The sequence below is a fragment of the Salmo salar genome, chromosome 05 (genome assembly GCF_965601325.2).
Source record: "Salmo salar chromosome 05, fSalSal1, whole genome shotgun sequence".
NCBI lineage: Eukaryota > Metazoa > Chordata > Actinopteri > Salmoniformes > Salmonidae > Salmo > Salmo salar.
Window position 1 is genome coordinate 77,747,707 of NC_138295.1, and position 19,026 is coordinate 77,766,732.

At 48.2% G+C, this 19,026-nt stretch overlaps 1 protein-coding gene across 6 annotated transcripts in view; it reads left to right on the forward strand.

Moving 5' to 3' along the window:
* Window positions 1-11,708, forward strand: part of LOC106594398 (cingulin) — a 30,395-nt gene extending 18,687 nt beyond the window's left edge. For 2 of the 6 annotated variants that reach the window (XM_045718938.2, XM_045718942.2), the window contains exons 10-20: window positions 1,139-1,259; window positions 1,569-1,781; window positions 1,897-2,118; window positions 2,236-2,484; window positions 2,648-2,818; window positions 3,950-4,201; window positions 6,200-6,283; window positions 6,358-6,476; window positions 6,801-6,909; window positions 6,982-7,145; window positions 8,857-11,708. In XM_045718938.2, the coding sequence (XP_045574894.2) occupies window positions 1,139-1,259; window positions 1,569-1,781; window positions 1,897-2,118; window positions 2,236-2,484; window positions 2,648-2,818; window positions 3,950-4,201; window positions 6,200-6,283; window positions 6,358-6,476; window positions 6,801-6,909; window positions 6,982-7,145; window positions 8,857-8,995 (1,843 nt within the window). In that variant the 3' untranslated portion in view covers window positions 8,996-11,708. The remainder of the gene's footprint in view (window positions 1-1,138; window positions 1,260-1,568; window positions 1,782-1,896; window positions 2,119-2,235; window positions 2,485-2,647; window positions 2,819-3,949; window positions 4,202-6,199; window positions 6,284-6,357; window positions 6,477-6,800; window positions 6,910-6,981; window positions 7,146-8,856) is intronic. The other 4 variants (XR_014392423.1, XR_014392422.1, XR_014392421.1 and 1 more) reach the window with 4 other exon arrangements.
* Window positions 11,709-19,026: the final 7,318 nt, after the last annotated feature.

A 19,026-nucleotide genomic window follows, 5' to 3' on the forward strand; every position in this document is an offset into this window, starting at 1 on the left:
AGTCTTGCACATCTCTTGCTGTTTTTCAACCATCCATGTATAGATCTATGTAACCATCCATGTATAGATCTATGTAACCATCCATGTATAGATCTATGTAACCATCCATGTATAGATCTATGTAACCATCCATGTATAGATCTATGTAACCATCCATGTATAGATCTATGTAACCATCCATGTATAGATCTATGTAACCATCCATGTATAGATCTATGTAACCATCCATGTATAGATCTATGTAACCATCCATGTATAGATCTATGTAACCATCCATGTATAGATCTATGTAACCATCCACATGTCCCAATTCTGTTCTCTCGTTCTGTACCGTTAATGTCTCCTCCTCTCATTGTGTCTTATTGGCTAGAGACCCGCCCATCACCCCTGAGCCACTGTGAGGGAGCCTATATATGTGCTGTCTATAGGTTATAGCCATGCTAGTAGCCCGTGCTAGTAGCCCGTGCTAGCAGCCAGCCGTGCTAGCAGCCAGCCGTGCTAGTAGCCCGTGCTAGTAGCCCGTGCTAGTAGCCCGTGCTAGTAGCCAGCCGTGCTAGTAGCCAGCCGTGCTAGTAGCCAGCCGTGCTAGCAGCCAGCCGTGCTAGCAGCCAGCCGTGCTAGCAGCCAGCCGTGCTAGCAGCCAGCCGTGCTAGCAGCCAGCCGTGCTAGCCCTTAGCCTACGATGTCCGCGCCTCCGCGGAAATGTAATCAACATATTCAAAAAATCCCATCAAAATGTGTCTGTTTAAGCTAGAGAAATGTTTTTTGCATGGGCTGCATGCATGTTAGTAGCCGTGGTATGACCATCTTAAAACAATTCCATATTTTAGAACCCCCCTCCCCTGGCTTAGACTCTAGAGGGTTTTAATAGCTGCGCTTTATGGCCGTGTAGCTGACATTCTAGTTAAACCAGCTTCTGTGTTTCTCTATTTGACTGACTGAAGAATTTGTGATACCATAGAATGACCTAACTATAACAACAAAACATTTTATCAACTTTGAGGAACTGATATCAGCATTGGAGATTGAACTGTAGCCTCTGATCAAACTAAACGTGTCTGATCAGTGCTGATCTGTGACTTGATTTCTAGATTTTGAAATGGATCTTGTATTGGTTAAAATGTTGTGTGTGTTGCAGGATGCTGCAGGCTCGTCTGGAGAAAGAGGAGCTTGAGGAAGAACTGAACGAAGTACAGGAGAGAGTCAACACCATGAAACAGCAGATACCAGACCCCAGTCATACACACACACTCAACCAGGTACACACACACACTGATACTGACAAACACACACACTCAACCAGGTACACACACACACTGATACTGACAAACACACACACTCAACCAGGTACACACACACACACTGATACTGACAAACACACACACTCAACCAGGTACACACACACACACACTGATACTGACAAACACACACACTCAACCAGGTACACACACACACACACTGATACTGACAAACACACACACTCAACCAGGTACACACACACACTGATACTGACAAACACACACACTCAACAAGGTACACACTGACACTGTTCTCCACTGTCATGTCAGGAGCTGCAGAGTTTGCGTGCCGATCTGCAGCAGGCCCAATCAGAGGCAGAGAAGAAAAGGGCGGAGCTTGATAAAAAGGTCATGGAGGTAATCTCCCTGAAGAAGACCAACCAGGAGCAGGAGGCGGAGCTTAAGTATGAGATGGACAGGCTGAGGGGCCAATCAAATCGGGCCAAAGAGGATCTGGCCAAAGCCCAGGAGAGAACCAAACAGGTGTGTGTTGTGTAGTACCAGCTATGTGACTGGGAAATATGGCCACTTTTCCTCCCTTATATTCACAATCTCCATCCTTCTCTCAACCACTCCTCTCTCTTGTTTCTCTCCATAGCTCCCTGACCCGTCGGTAGTGTCTGGCCTGCAGTCAGAGCTGACTGATGCTCGTGGGGAGAGAGACAGACTGGGAGAGAAACTCTCCAGCACTGAGCAGGAGCTGCAGTCAAACACAGAGCGGCTGGCCAGAACCCAGACAGAACTAAACGCTCTCAGAGACTCACAGCAGGAGCAGGAGGCAGCTAACACACGCCTCCGAGAGAAACTCTCACGTCTGGAGGTGAGACATACACACTGCTACACACACACACACACACACATTACACTACCTCTTTCTCACAACTCTTTGTTAGTGGGTGTGTTGTGTTTCACAGTATGTATTTGTGTGTGTCCCCAGTCTCAGCTGGCTTCCAGTGCATCAGAGAGTTCGGAGGCAGAGCTGTCCCTCCAGGCGGAGTTGAGGGGGCTGAGGCAGGAGCTTGACGAGGCCAGGAGAGGAGCCTCTCGGCTGGGCCAGGACCACCGGCAGCTCAGCCTGCGTCTGGAGGAGATGGAGAAGGAGAGGGACCAGCTCACACAGACCAACACACAGCTGGAGGAACAGAGGAGACAGCAGGAGCGGTCCCTGGACAAACTCAATAAGGAGGTGAGGAGTGTGTGTCTACATGGGTTTTTCTGATGCTCTGTGTACTGCATTGAAGTGCTGTATTTACAAATGTACACTGTGCAAATAAAAATCTAGTTTTCTCTGTCCTCTTACTCCTCGCTCTCTCCTTGCTCTCACTCTGCCTCTTTCTCTGTCCATGTAGTTTGAGTCTCTGTCCCAGTTGTCTGGTGAGGAGGTGCAGGTTCTCAGGGCCCAGCTGGAGGAACAGAGAGAGAGATCTCGCAGGGAGACACAGGAGGTCCAGAGGCAGGGCAACGACAGACTGGTAGAACTGGAGAGGAGCCAGACCTCCCTCAAGAGACTGGAGGAGGAGGTGAGCGGGATGGAGGGAGGAGTTGGAGGAGGAAAAGAGGGAGGAGTTGGAGGAGGAAAAGAGGGAGGAGATGGAGGAGGAAAGGGTCTTCAGGAGGTGAGAGAGATGGATGGAGGGAGGAAGGGACGGGCTAAGAGAGGAGGAGGAAAGGGTCTTCAGGAGGTGAGAGAGATGGATGGAGGGAGGAAGGGACGGGCTAAGAGAGGAGGAGGAAAGGGTCTTCAGGAGGTGAGAGAGATGGATGGAGGGAGGAAGGGACGGGCTAAGAGAGGAGGAGGAAAGGGTCTTCAGGAGGTGAGAGAGATGGATGGAGGGAGGAAGGGACGGGCTAAGAGAGGAGGAGGAAAGGGTCTTCAGGAGGTGAGAGAGATGGATGGAGGGAGGAAGGGACGGGCTAAGAGAGGAGGAGGAAAGGGTCTTCAGGAGGTGAGAGAGATGGATGGAGGGAGGAAGGGACGGGCTAAGAGAGGAGGAGGAAAGGGTCTTCAGGAGGTGAGAGAGATGGATGGAGGGAGGAAGGGACGGGCTAAGAGAGGAGGAGGAAAGGGTCTTCAGGAGGTGAGAGAGATGGATGGAGGGAGGAAGGGACGGGCTAAGAGAGGAGGAGGAAAGGGTCTTCAGGAGGTGAGAGAGATGGATGGAGGGAGGAAGGGACGGGCTAAGAGAGGAGGAGGAAAGGGTCTTCAGGAGGTGAGAGAGATGGATGGAGGGAGGAAGGGACGGGCTAAGAGAGGAGGAGGAAAGGGTCTTCAGGAGGTGAGAGAGATGGATGGAGGGAGGAAGGGACGGGCTAAGAGAGGAGGAGGAAAGGGTCTTCAGGAGGTGAGAGAGATGGATGGAGGGAGGAAGGGACGGGCTAAGAGAGGAGGAGGAAAGAGTCTTCAGGAGGTGATGGTATTGGTCAGGGGTAGTCAACTGTCACCCTACGAGGTCCAGAGCCTGCTGCTTTTCTGTTCTACCTGGTAATGAATTGCACCCACATGGTGTCCCAGGTCTAAATCGTTCCCTGATTAGATGGGAACAATGAAAAAACACAGTGGAACTGGCTTTGAGGTCCAGAGTTGAGTTTGAGGGGTGAAGGTGTTTGGTTTTTAATGCTGATCCAGAGTGTGTGTGTGTGTTGTGCGCCAGGCGTCCCGTCAGAAGAAGGAGCTGCTGTCTGTGGTTGAGGAGAGAGACAATGTTCAGCTGGACAAGGAGCTGCTCACCAACCGCCTGCACCACCTAGAGGCTGAACTGGAAAACAGCAGGAGCAGCCTCACAGACAAGAGCAGGGAGCTCCGCAGCACGGAGGACAAGTTGAAACGACTGGAGCTGGAGCTGGAGGAGGAGAAGGGATCTGTGGAGCTACTCACTGACAGAGTCACCAGGACCAGAGACCAGGTACACACAGACACACACACACACACACACTATAAATGTGTGTCTAGCAGCTTTCAGCAGTCTGTTGGTTAACCTGTTGGGTCTAGGGGGCAGCATTTGCACGTCTGGATAAAAAAAATGTACCCGATTTAATCTGGTTACTAATCCTACCCAGTAACTAGAATATGCATATACTTATTATATATGGATAGAAAACACTCTAAAGTTTCCAAAACTGTTTGAATGGTGTCTGTGAGTATAACAGAACTCATTTGGCAGGCAAAACCCTGAGACATTTTCTGACAGGAAGTGGATACCTGATGTGTTGTATTGAGTTTAAACCTCTCCCATTGAAAAACACAGGGGTTTAGGAATATTTTGGCACTTCCTATTGCTTCCACTAGATGTCACCAGCCTTTACAAAGTGTTTTGAGTCTTCTGGAGGGAGATCTGACCGAACAAGAGCCATGGAACGGTGATGTCCCATTAGACACCTGGCGCGCTACTTCATGTTGGGTACCCTCGTTCCAATACGTTATAAAAGGCTATGCATTCGTCCACCTTGAATATTATTCATGTTCTGGTTAAAAAAGGCCCTAATGATTTATGCTATACAACGTTTGACATGTTTGAACGAACGGAAATATATTTTTTCCCCTCGTTCATGACGAGAAGTCCGGCTGGCTTACATCATGTGCTAACGAGACGGAGATTTTTGGACATAAATGATGAGCTTTTTTGAACAAAACTACATTCGTTATGGACCTGTGATACCTGGAAGTGACATCTGATGAAGAGAATCAAAGGTAATGGATTATTTACATAGTATTTTCGATTTTAGATCTCCCCAACATGACGTCTAGTCTGTATCGCAACGCGTATTTTTCTGGGCACAGTGCTCAGATTATTGCAAAGTGTGATTTCCCAGTAAGGTTATTTTTAAATCTGGCAAGTTGATTGCGTTCAAAAGATGTAAATCTATAATTCTTTAAATGACAATATAATATTTTACCAATGTTTTCTAATTTTAATTATTTAATTTCTGACGCTGACTTGACTGCCGGTTATTGGAGGGAAACGATTTCCTCAACATCAATGCCATAGTAAAACGCTGTTTTTGTATATAAATATGAACTTGATAGAACTAAAAATGCATGCATTGTCTAACATAATGTCCTAGGAGTGTCATCTGATGGAGATTGTAAAAGGTTAGTGTATCATTTTAGCTGGTTTTATGGTTTTGGTGACCCTGTCTTTGACTTGACAAAACATTACACACAACTCTTGTAAATGTACTGTCCTAACATACTCTAAATTTATGCTTTCGCCGTAAAACCTTTTTGAAATCGTAAAACGTGGTTAGATTAAGGAGATGTTTATCTTTCAAATGGTGTAACATAGTTGTATTTTTGAAAAATTTGAATTTTGACATTTATTTGGATTCAAATTTGCCGCTCTTGAAATGCACCTGCTGTTGATGGAGTGCACCACAGGTGGCACGCTAGCGTCCCACCTAGCCCCAAGAGGTTAACAGTTGAAAGAACCAGGACCAAGCTAGGAAAATAATGTACTCGTTAACTCTCTCTCCTCTCTCTTTCTCCACTCACCCTCTTTCTCCTCTGTCTGGCGCTCCTCTGTCTCTGGCGCTCCTCTGTCTCTGGCGCTCCTCTGTCTCTGGCGCTCCTCTGTCTGGCGCTCCTCTGTCTCTGCGCTCCTCTGTCTCTGGCGCTCCTCTGTCTCTGGCGCTCCTCTGTCTCTGGCGCTCCTCTGTCTCTGGCGCTCCTCTGTCTGGCGCTCCTCTGTCTCTGCGCTCCTCTGTCTTGCGCTCCTCTGTCTGGCGCTCCTCTGTCTCTGGCGCTCCTCTGTCTCTGGCGCTCCTCTGTCTCTGGCGCTCCTCTGTCTCTGGCGCTCCTCTGTCTCTGCGCTCCTCTGTCTCTGGCGCTCCTCTGTCTCTGGCGCTCCTCTGTCTCTGCGCTCCTCTGTCTCTGCGCTCCTCTGTCTCTGTCTGTCTGTGTGAAGATGGAGCAGCTGCGTTCAGAGCTGATGCAGGAGAGATCCTCCAGACAGGACCTGGAGCTGGACAAGAATGCCCTAGAAAGACATGTACGTTAAGTATGCGTCTCCACTGAAATGATCTTAAGGTCTGAGTGATGATTATGTTAAATCTCTCTCTCCAGATGAAGGAGTTGAAGACCAGAGTATCTGATATGGAGGGTCAGTCTCGCTCCTCTGTAGGAGTGGCTCAGCTGGAGAGTAAAGTTCATGAGTTGGAGGAACGCCTCCACAGCGAGGATAGGTACACCGCACACTACACATCCCACAATGCACCACACCCCAGGAACTACAGACCCCACAATGCACCACATAGTCTAGAATATGATATTTTATGGTTGGTATGGGGGTTTACTATTAGTTAGAGAAGTGTACCTCACTTCAAATTGACATTCACATTATTGATGACAAGTAAAGCTTATGATATTATGAACTGGTCACACATCTGTACCCAGAATCACCTTGTTCATGTTTGTGCTAAAGAGTTAAGTGTGTCTGTGTGTGTCTGTCTGTGTGTGTCTGTCTGTGTGTGTGTCTGTCTGTGTGTGTCTGTCTGTGTGTGTCTTAGGGAGAAGAACTCCATGTTGTCGTCTCAGCGTCGCCTGGAGAAGAAACTGAAGGAGCTCAATTTTACCCTGGAGGAAGAGAGACAACAACACACAGAACAGAGAGACCAGGTACACACACACTCACTCACCCTATACACACACACTCACTCACTCACCCTGACTGATTCCTCTGTGTTGTAGCTGTCTCTGCGTGTGAAGGCTCTGAAGAGACAGGTGGATGAGGGGGAGACAGAGGTAGAGAGGATGGAGGGATTGAGGAGGAAGGCCCAGAGAGAGATGGAGGAACAGATGGAACTAAAGGAGGCCTTGCAGGGCAGAGTCACCGCGCTGGAGACTGAGCTCAAGTAAGTCTGTGTGTTGTTGTGTTTCCAAGTCTGACACTCTACCTGTTTCATGTTAGATTACTAAGTATCTCCTTTCTCCTAGATGTGGCTCTTCTTCTGAACCAGCCCAATTATATCTGTTCTCCTCTACTCCCTCCAGGCCTCTTTCTGTTCTCCTCCACTCCCTCCAGACCTCTTTCTGTTCTCCTCCACTCCCTCCAGACCTCTTTCTGTTCTCCTCCACTCCCTCCAGACCTCTTTCTGTTCTCCTCCACTCCCTCCAGACCTCTTTCTGTTCTCCTCCACTCCCTCCAGACCTCTTTCTGTTCTCCTCCACTCCCTCCAGGCCTCTTTCTGTTCTCCTCCACTCCCTCCAGACCTCTTTCTGTTCTCCTCTACTCCCTCCAGACCTCTTTCTGTTCTCCTCCACTCCCTCCAGACCTCTTTCTGTTCTCCTCCACTCCCTCCAGACCTCTTTCTGTTCTCCTCCACTCCCTCCAGACCTCTTTCTGTTCTCCTCCACTCCCTCCAGACCTCTTTCTGTTCTCCTCTACTCCCTCCAGACCTCTTTCTGTTCTCCTCCACTCCCTCCAGACCTCTTTCTGTTCTCCTCCACTCCCTCCAGACCTCTTTCTGTTCTCCTCCACTCCCTCCAGACCTCTTTCTGTTCTCCTCCACTCCCTCCAGACCTCTTTCTGTTCTCCTCCACTCCCTCCAGACCTCTTTCTGTTCTCCTCCACTCCCTCCAGACCTCTTTCTGTTCTCCTCCACTCCCTCCAGACCTCTTTCTGTTCTCCTCCACTCCCTCCAGACCTCTTTCTGTTCTCCTCCACTCCCTCCAGACCTCTTTCTGTTCTCCTCCACTCCCTCCAGACCTCTTTCTGTTCTCCTCCACTCCCTCCAGACCTCTTTCTGTTCTCCTCTACTCCCTCCAGACCTCTTTCTGTTCTCCTCCACTCCCTCCAGACCTCTTTCTGTTCTCCTCCACTCCCTCCAGACCTCTTTCTGTTCTCCTCCACTCCCTCCAGACCTCTTTCTGTTCCCCTCCACTCCCTCCAGACCTCTTTCTGTTCCCCTCCACTCCCTCCAGACCTCTTTCTGTTCCTCTCTTGTCATTGGTAATGAGTTCAGTGAGCTGACATTTACTGGCAGCCTGTTCACTCCCCACAGCCAAACTAGCGTGCTCTGTGTGTGTGTGTGTGTTGTGTATCATTCTATGGATCACTGAGCTCCTCTCTGATCCCTCAACAGAGATGCTGCTATGAGACACACGTCATTAGAGAATAAAGAAGTCGGATTCAAACACACACACACACACTTCGTCAGTCACACTCACCCAGCTGTGTAAAAGTGTCTCATTAAACCCCACTCAACAGTGCTGTGGGAACACACACACACACACACACACACACACACACACACACACACACACACACACACACACACACACACACACACACACGTACGTGCAGGTCAGCTGTGAAGGGGGAGGCAGAGACAGATCTAGCAGACAGAGCAGTCATCCCTGTATGTCACACCAGTCAGTTCCCATATCTGACCAGCAGAGGGCTCTCTCCCTGACAGATACTACAGGGAACTACACTGTCTACTGTAGAAGTCAACTCTCTACTACCACACGTTTGCTGAGACCCACCTACAGCCTCTGTTATAGTGAACAATAGATGATGAAGATAACATTTCTGAAGCTGATGGTGATGATGGTGTGTTTCAGGAGGAAGGTGCAGCAGGCGCAGCGTCAGGCCCTGGACTCGTCGGCTCTGAGCTCTGACGAAGATGATGAAGCCCTGTACGACCCCTCCAGCATCACGTCCATCCTCACTGGGAGCAACCTTCACACCAGCTCCTGCTAGAGGGAGGGAGGGGTAGTGGCAACCTTCACACCAGCTCCTGCTAGAGGGAGGGAGGGGTAGTGGCAACCTTCACACCAGCTCCTGCTAGAGGGAGGGAGGGAGGGGTAGTGGCAACCTTCACACCAGCTCCTGCTAGAGGGAGGGAGGGGTAGTGGCAACCTTCACACCAGCTCCTGCTAGAGGGAGGGAGGGAGGGGTAGTGGCAACCTTCACACCAGCTCCTGCTAGAGGGAGGGAGGGGTAGTGGCAACCTTCACACCAGCTCCTGCTAGAGGGAGGGAGGGAGGGGTAGTGGCAACCTTCACACCAGCTCCTGCTAGAGGGAGGGAGGGAGGGGTAGTGGCAACCTTCACACCAGCTCCTGCTAGAGGGAGGGAGGGAGGGGTAGTGGCAACCTTCACACCAGCTCCTGCTAGAGGGAGGGAGGGGTAGTGGCAACCTTCACACCAGCTCCTGCTAGAGGGAGGGAGGGAGGGGTAGTGGCAACCTTCACACCAGCTCCTGCTAGAGGGAGGGAGGGAGGGGTAGTGGCAACCTTCACACCAGCTCCTGCTAGAGGGAGGGAGGGAGGGGTAGTGGCAACCTTCACACCAGCTCCTGCTAGAGGGAGGGAGGGGTAGTGGCAACCTTCACACCAGCTCCTGCTAGAGGGAGGGAGGGAGGGGTAGTGGCAACCTTCACACCAGCTCCTGCTAGAGGGAGGGAGGGGGGGTAGTGGCAACCTTCACACCAGCTCCTGCTAGAGGGAGGGAGGGAGGGGTAGTGTAATGGTGGTGGTAGGAGGAGGAGAACAAGGGATCACAGGTTCAGGGAGAAGGAGAGGATGGAGAGGGATCGCAGGTTCAGTGAGAAGGATAGGGATCACAGGTTCAGGGAGATGGAGAGGGATCACAGGTTCAGGGAGATGGAGAGGGATCACAGGTTCAGGGAGAAGGAGAGGATGGAGAGGGATCACAGGTTCAGGGAGAAGGAGAGGGATCACAGGTTCAGGGAGAAGGAGAGGATGGAGAGGGATCACAGGTTCAGGGAGAGGATGGAGAGGGATCACAGGTTCAGGGAGATGGAGAGGGATCACAGGTTCAGGGAGATGGAGAGGGATCACAGGTTCAGGGAGAAGGAGAGGATGGAGAGGGATCACAGGTTCAGGGAGAAGGAGAGGGATCACAGGTTCAGGGAGAAGGAGAGGATGGAGAGGGATCACAGGTTCAGGGAGAAGGAGAGGATGGAGAGGAATCACAGGTTCAGGGAGAAGGAGAGGGATCACAGGTTCAGGGAGAGGATGGAGAGGGATCACAGGTTCAGGGAGAGGATGGACAGGGATCGCAGGTTCAGGGAGAAGGAGAGGATGAGGAGGATGACTCACTACGCTGGACAGTAGACTCCTAGTGGTACTGAAGAGGAGGATTGTGGGGGTGAATAAGCTCTGATGCCCAGGGGGAACACAAGACAATAAACATGAATACAGTAACAGAACACTAACACATTCTACCCCTGAGAATAACCGTCAGGATGACTCGCTGTCTAAAGCACTTACAATCACTTACAATGACTTACAGGACTTAACAGTAATACACTGTTGCAATCTTCAATATCATCATTACTCTGTGGTACTCTATGGTATGCTATGATACTGTAAATACTATGGGGCTCTTTAATACACAGAATTACGCTGTGGTTCTCTTCAATACTCTATTACTCTAGTGAAAAGGAGTTTGGTCACATGATTACACTGACTGAATAGTGATAGGAGCAGCCTCACCAACATGTACTGTGACTGTTTAACACTGTAGCTGGTTAATGTCTGCTTTCACTGGGGAACACTGTTTCATCTGATCCTACTGCTGTCTTGTCACACTGACCTGATGCACAGCCAACACTATTCCATCCTGTCCTTAATGGATATCTGATATGCAAGTGTAGTTTTTAAAACACGGCTGGACCAAATGCTGCCAGATATATGAGAATGATGAACAAATGTAGATAGTTTTTCTAATTCATGAAATCAACAATATTCTGCTGAACGTGATGTCATAGTTATGGTTGTTTTAGAAACCATATCTGACTGTTTGATTCCTGTTCTGCTGTATGTTGTACTACTTGACTGTCTGCCACTACAGGTGCATGTATGGAGTTTGCTCTGATACCAATCCTCTCTCAATGTTTTCACACACACACTTTACACATTGTATTTGTAGCATCTGTGCACAACTTCTATGCAGTCCTTACAATTAATACTCAGAGAAGCTTGTGAAGATCTTAATCACTCTGCCTTAAAAGCTGTTTAAATGATTTTGTAATGCATGATTTTCAGTTGTACTTGTTCCGGTGTACTCTGGATAGATTTTCTAAATGATTTGTTTCTATTTCAGTGGTTTTGGGGGAGATCTGAGAGCTTGTATTTTCATTCAGTGATACAGTAGTTACCACTGTAAGTGAAATTGCTGCAATGTTCATATATCTTCCAACTGTTCAGTTGACTTGAAATATTTTGTATAGAGTATGGTACTCTAGTGTTTGTTATACCCTACACATACAGTACTTACTGTTTAGTATATATGAAGCACTAGACTACCATACTGTATGGCTTTGTTGTAACTATGAGTACAGAAGGTGGTACATGATTACTGATTAGGTATTTTTCCACTGAATTTCTACTTCACAATACCAATCTGTTTTCTATTGAATTAAATATTGCGTGGCAATCGAAGTCCAATATGTGTTTCATTGTCTTTCTGGCACAAGTTGAAACAACAGCCAGTAACCCACCACTGTCAGCCTTCAATGGAATGGATTCTGTTTCTCTGTGTTATTTTCTTTGGAAGGAGAGTCCTCTTCAGCTGGAATGCAGATGGGCGTAGTTATACATTTACATTTTAGTAGACGCTCTTAACCAGAACGACTGCATACATTTCATTTCATACATTTTGAATTTCTTTCTGTACTGGCCCCCCGTGGGAATCAAACCCACAACCCTGGCGTTGCAAACACCATGCTCTACCAACTGAGCTACAGGGAAGGCTGCTACAGGGGAGAAGCAAAAAAAGAAACTGACCTTTTTCAGGACCCTGTCTTTCAAAGATAATTTGTAAAAATCCAAATAACTTCACAGATCTTCATTGTAAAGGGTTTAAACAGTGTTTCCCATGCTTGTTCAATGAACCATAAACAATTAATGAACATGCACCTGTGGAACGGTCGTTAAGACACTAACAGCTTACAGACGGTAGGCTATTAAGGACACTAAAGAGGCCTTTCTACTGACTCTGGAAAAACAACAAAAGAAAGATGCCTGGGACCCTGCTCATCTGCGTGAATGTGCCTTAGGCATGCTGCAAGGAGGCATGAGATGTGACCAGGGCAATAAATTGCAATGTCTGTACTGTGAGACGTCTAAGACAGCGCTGGAGGGAGACGGGACAAACAGCTGATCGTCCTCGCAGTGGCAGACCACGTATAACAACACTTGCACAGGATCGGTACATCCGAACATCACACCTGCGGGACAGGTACAGGATGGTTACACCAGGAATGCACAATCCCTGCCTCAGTGCTCAGACTGTCCGCAAAAGGCTGAGAGAGGCTGGACTGAGGGCTGTATGCCTGTTGTAAGGCAGGTCCTCACCAGACATCACCAGCAACAACATTGCATATGGGCACAAACCCACCGTCACTGGACCAGACAGGACTGGCAAAATGTGCTCTTCACTGACGAGTCGCAGTTTTGTCTCACCAGTGGTGATGGTCAGATTTGCGTTTATTGTCGAAGGAATGAGCGTTACACCGAGGCCTGTACTCTGGAGCGATTTGGAGGTGGAGGGTCCGTCATGGTCTGGGGCGGTATGTCTCACAGCATCATCAGACTGAGCTTGTCATTGCAGGCAATCTCAACGCTGTGCGTTACAAGGAAGACATCCTCCTCCCTCATGTGGTACCCTTCCTGCAGGCTCATCCTGACAGGACCCTCCAGCATGACAATGCCACCAGCCATACTACTCGTTCTGTGCGTGATTTCCTGCAAGACAGGAATGTCAGTGTTCTGCCATGGCCAGCGAAGAGCCCGGATCTCAATCCCATTGAGCACGTCTGGGACCTGTTGGATCGGAGGGTGAGGGCTAGGGCCATTCCCCCCAGAAATGTCCGGGAACTTGCAGGTGCCTTGAAGGAAGAGTGGGTAACATCTCACAGCAAGAACTGTTAAATCAAGTGCAGTCCATCAGGAGGAGATGCACTGCAGTACTTAATGCAGCTGGTGGCCACACCAGATACTGACTGTTACTTTTGATTTTGACCCCCCACCCTTTGTTCAGGGAAACATTATTCCATTTCTGTTAGTCACATGTCTGTGGAACTTGTTCAGTTTATGTCTCAGTTGTTGAATCTTGTCATGATCATACAAATATTTACACATGTTAAGTTTTCTGAAAATAAACGCAGTTGACAGTGAGAGGATAATTTTTTTGCTGAGTTTACTTCATAAACCATATATGTACTGTACCTCCTTTAATCGTCCTTACTTAGAACTGTTCTGTTTTTCTTCCTCATCCTGACATCATTCCAAAACTCTTTCTGTGGAAGAGCAGCCCGCTCAAACAGAAAGCATTAGTCAGTGATGTGTCTTGCCAAAGTGTACTTATTGGGTGGTTGATTAATTACAGTAATTCCTTTCTAACCACACACCTTTAGTTGATCCTTCTCTGGAAGTCAAGCCTTCACAAACAAAACATCACCGTCTATGTTTAGCTAGGTACCCCACCTTACTACACCGGTAAAGCACTTCATTGTTGTTATGGCTCTTCTGTTGCAATGGGTCATTACTCTGTCTGTGTTAGTGGGCTGTCTATAATCTCCTTGTCTTCAACATCCTGTAAAAAAACTAACATTTGACAGTCATTCTTCCTCTCTATGGTTATCTTTGTCATTCACCTGTGTTTGCTATGTCAATTCTGTCATATTTAATAGAATGATGACATGGTTGGATGCTGAATGACCCCCCCCCCCCCACCTACCTCCAGTCCCCTCACTGCCTCTCTATTTAGATACCTCTACTTCCCACCTACCTCCAGTCCCCTCACTGCCTCTCTATTTAGATAGCTCTACCCCCCACCTACCTCCAGTCCCCTCACTGCCTCTCTATTTAGATACATCTACCCCCCCACCTACCTCCAGTCCCCTCACTGCCTCTCTATTTAGATACCTCTACCCCCCCACCTACCTCCAGTCCCCTCACTGCCTCTCTATTTAGATACCTCTACCCCCCACCTACCTCCAGTCCCCTCACTGCCTCTCTATTTAGATACCTCTACCCCCCCACCTACCTCCAGTCCCCTCACTGCCTCTCTATTTAGATACCTCTACCCCCCCACCTACCTCCAGTCCCCTCACTGCCTCTCTATTTAGATACCTCTACCTCCCCACCTACCTCCAGACCCCTCACTGCCTCTCTATTTAGATACCTCTACCCCCCCACCTACCTCCAGTCCCCTCACTGCCTCTCTATTTAGATACCTCTACCTCCCCACCTACCTCCAGTCCCCTCACTGCCTCTCTATTTAGATACCTCTACCTCCCCACCTACCTCCAGACCCCTCACTGCCTCTCTATTTAGATACCTCTACCCCCCCACCTACCTCCAGTCCCCTCACTGCCTCTCTATTTAGATACCTCTACCCCCCACCTACCTCCAGTCCCCTCATTGCCTCTCTATTTAGATACCTCTACCTCTACCTCCCACCTACCTCCAGTCCCCTCACTGCCTCTCTATTTAGATACCTCTACCCCCCCCACCTACCTCAAGTCCCCTCACTGCCTCTCTATTTAGATACCTCTACCCCCCCACCTACCTCCAGTCCCCTCACTGCCTCTCTATTTAGATACCTCTACCCCCCACCTACCTCCAGTCCCCTCACTGCCTCTCTATTTAGATACCTCTACCCCCCCACCTACCTCCAGTCCCCTCACTGCCTCTCTATTTAGATACCTCTACCCCCCCACCTACCTCCAGTCCCCTCACTGCCTCTCTATTTAGATACCTCTACCCCCCCACCTACCTCCAGTCCCCTCACTGCCTCTCTATTTAGATACCTCTACCCCCCACCTACCTCCAGTCCTCTCACTGCCTCTCTATTTAGATACCTCTACCCCCCCACCTACCCCCAGTCCCCTCACTGCCTCTCTATTTAGATACCTCTACCCCCCACCTACCTCCAGTCCCCTCACTGCCTCTCTATTTAGATACCTCTACCCCCCCACCTACCTCCAGTCCCCTCACTGCCTCTCTATTTAGATACCTCTACCTCCCCACCTACCTCCAGTCCCCTCACTGCCTCTCTATTTAGATACCTCTACCCCCCCACCTACCTCCAGTCCTCTCACTGCCTCTCTATTTACATACCTCTACCCCCCCACCTACCTCCAGTCCCCTCACTGCCTCTCTATTTAGATACCTCTACCCCCCCACCTACCTCCAGTCCCCTCATTGCTTCTCTATTTAGATACCTCTACCTCTACCTCCCACCTAGCTCCAGTCCCCTCACTGCCTCTCTATTTAGATACCTCTACCCCCCCCCACCTACCTCCAGTCCCCTCACTGCCTCTCTATTTAGATACCTCTACCCCCCCACCTACCTCCAGTCCCCTCACTGCCTCTCTATTTAGATACCTCTACCCCCCACCTACCTCCAGTCCCCTCACTGCCTCTCTATTTAGATACCTCTACCCGCCCACCTACCTCCAGTCCCCTCACTGCCTCTCTATTTAGATACCTCTATCCCCCCACCTACCTCCAGTCCCCTCACTGCCTCTCTATTTAGATACCTCTACCCCCCACCTACCTCCAGTCCCCTCACTGCCTCTCTATTTAGATACCTCTACCCCCCCCACCTACCTCCAGTCCCCTCACTGCCTCTCTATTTAGATACCTCTACCCCCCCACCTACCTCCAGTCCCCTCACTGCCTCTCTATTTAGATACCTCTACCCCCCCCCACCTACCTCCAGTCCCCTCACTGCCTCTCTATTTAGATACCTCTACCCCCCCCCACCTACCTCCAGTCCCCTCACTGCCTCTCTATTTAGATACCTCTACCCCCCCCCACCTACCTCCAGTCCCCTCACTGCCTCTCTATTTAGATACCTCTACCTCCCACCACACACACCACACCCTTATTGTTGTGTGTTACAAACAGCCTTTTATGTGGGGAAGTAGAGCGTGTAGATCCAGTCCTGTTGATGTATTTATAGAACCCACTGTACAGTCCTGTGTGTTTCTCTATCAATGTCTGAACTTTTATCCCTTGTGGCAGAGAGGTGCTTTGATCCTGTTAGATACTGTGGGGAGGGAGGGACTGGGAGTCTGTCTCCCTAAAACCTGTACTCTCAGACGTGTGTTATTTAGGCCTTCCATCAGGTGTGTGGTCCAAAAGTCTCTTTTCCAGCTTCTACCCCCAAGCCATAAGACTGCTGAACAATGAATCATATGGTCACCCGGACTATTTATTTTAGCTTATTTAGTAAATATTTTCTTAACTATTTTTCATAACTGCACTGTTGGTTAAGGGCTTGTAAGTAAGTATTTCATGGTAAGGTCTACGCCTGTTGTATTCGGTGCATGTGACAAATAACATTTAATTTGTGTGTGTGTGTGTGGCATCCACGCATTTTATAGAGGTGAAACGGGTCAATTAACCTTTAACAATTAACCGCTCACTCATCTCTGCTGAAGCACTGATGCTCACTGACCCATACACATACACACGCTGCATACATAAACCCTGATGATGTTCACCAGTGGAGGCTGCTGAGGGGAGGATGACTCATAATAATGGCCAGCATGGAATGGTATAAAACACAGGGCTTTCATGTGTTTGATACCATTCCATTTACTCCATGAACATCACAGTTCTCTGATTGGCAGATAAGGCCATGCAGGCGTGAAAAGCAAATAGAGCACAGATAGAGGCAGCATTACTGCAGACGCCAAACTCTCTTTACCTTTCATAGTATTCAGTTGGAATTAGCTTTGTAATAAACTTGCCACACTTTGTTTTTCTGGTTTTCTGGGCAGATACCCAACTCCCACTGTTTTCTGTTCAGCTAGGTTTGCAATGAAAACAGGGATTTACTGTAAGTTAGTTGGTTTGATGGATGTCTTCTGTGCTGTGTACCACTCCCAACAACTACTGAAGCAACAGCTACTGAGAAAGGACTGATTGGATGGTGTGAGAATGATCAGGACTGAACAGGAGTATGCTAGTACTGCGATACAAACGTATGTGTGTTGTCCTGGCCGAACGTTGTTTTAAAGAACCTGTTATATTGGAGTTGTGGGAAAGACGGCCGTGCAGTTGGTTTTAATGATCAGTGTTAGCTGAATAGGGTCAGTATGGAGGGGTATTGTTTTCTTGTTTAATCATAGATAGCCTATCATCCCAGGACACTACAGCATATTGATTTGTAGGGTGGCAGATAACCTAGAGGTTAGAGCGTTGGGCCAGTAACCGAAAGGTTGCGGGTTAGAATACTCGAGCCGACAAGGTGAAAAAGTTGCCAATGTGCCCTTGAGCGAGGCACTTAACCCTTATTTGCTCCAAGGGTGCTGTACTACTGTGGCTGACCCTGTAAAACAACACATTTCACTGCACCCATCTGGTGTATGTGACAATAAAACATACAGAAAATGGTTCTAATTACTTTGCTATTGAATATCCAGAGATAAGACAAGAACTCCCTGTATATCTGTACACATAGTATTCTTCAAGGACAAGAATGAGCTACAATTACTATCTGTTACAGTGAGACGACTCAAGGGCATTCTCTGTGTGAAGAATGTTTTTGTTTTCTCAGATGTTCTACATCTTTTGTGTGACTGAATATCAAGCGTTATGAAAGGAAGTTTAGTTTTTGCATGTAACTGGGAATACATTTCCTTTTCCAAACTCTTTACTTTGAGTTACTACATCCCAGTTCTATCTGTGATACATTTTTCATGTTTCCACACTTTTTCTGTAATAATAATTGATTATTCATTTATATGTTTGTGTTCTCTAGTATTTTGCACAAAGCACTTTGCAATAGTGTTTCCATAGCAGTAGTCTGTATGTACAGTACTCTATGTCCTGCCAGTATTCCAGTTTTTCCTGATGGTAAACCAGTCAATATTGACAGTACAGTGGAACACTGGGCTGTCCCCACCTGTGGTTATGGAATGCAATGTTTCCCAAACAATATTTGTATAGAAATCCTCCCCAGGGTGTGTTAGTGTTGTGTAAGTGGGCTATGTTGTGCTGTAACATTCTCCATAGGGGAGTGATATATACAGTACCTGCTAGATCACTACAGATATTCACATTTCTATATTCTCATGTGACATAATGCAAATATTTCCACCACTACATTTGAATGGATTTTGAAAGATAAAACCAGATAATCTGGGGGAAGTGTAAACTAGCTGTCGTGTGAGTGGTTGGGATCAGATAGTGTTATTGTAGGTGTGAAAGAGAGGAGCAGAGGAGTGGATATCATCTGTTTCCTATCTCAGTCAACCCACTGTGTTCAGCACAGCATGTATTCTACCCTGCCAGAAGAACAGAAAGATTAGCCTATTCACCCTGATATATTTCTCTGTCATTTCCCCCTATCTGTGGCCATAAACTTTCGCATCAATCCTACTGTTCTAAGTTCATTGGCAAGTATTTGGGTTAGTCAATTATTGTTCTAAATTGACTGAAGTTGAACTGAGTTTCTCCCTGTTAAATGGCATGGATAGTGTGTTCTGTTCTATTTGCCCCCTAAATCTCTACATCAGCAGCGGTAGCCTAGTGGTTAAGAGTGTTGGGCCAGTAACTGAAAGGTTGGGTAGGAACAGGGGGATGTATGGAGAACAGTGACTCAGTGACATATTCAGTGGTAGTCTGTCTCACTGTTCTAACTCCTGTTCATATCTGTGATGCCATAGCTGTCTGGGTCTGTACTCACTCTGAGACCCTAGCTGTCTGGGTCTGTACTCACTGAGACCCTAGCTGTCTGGGTCTGTAC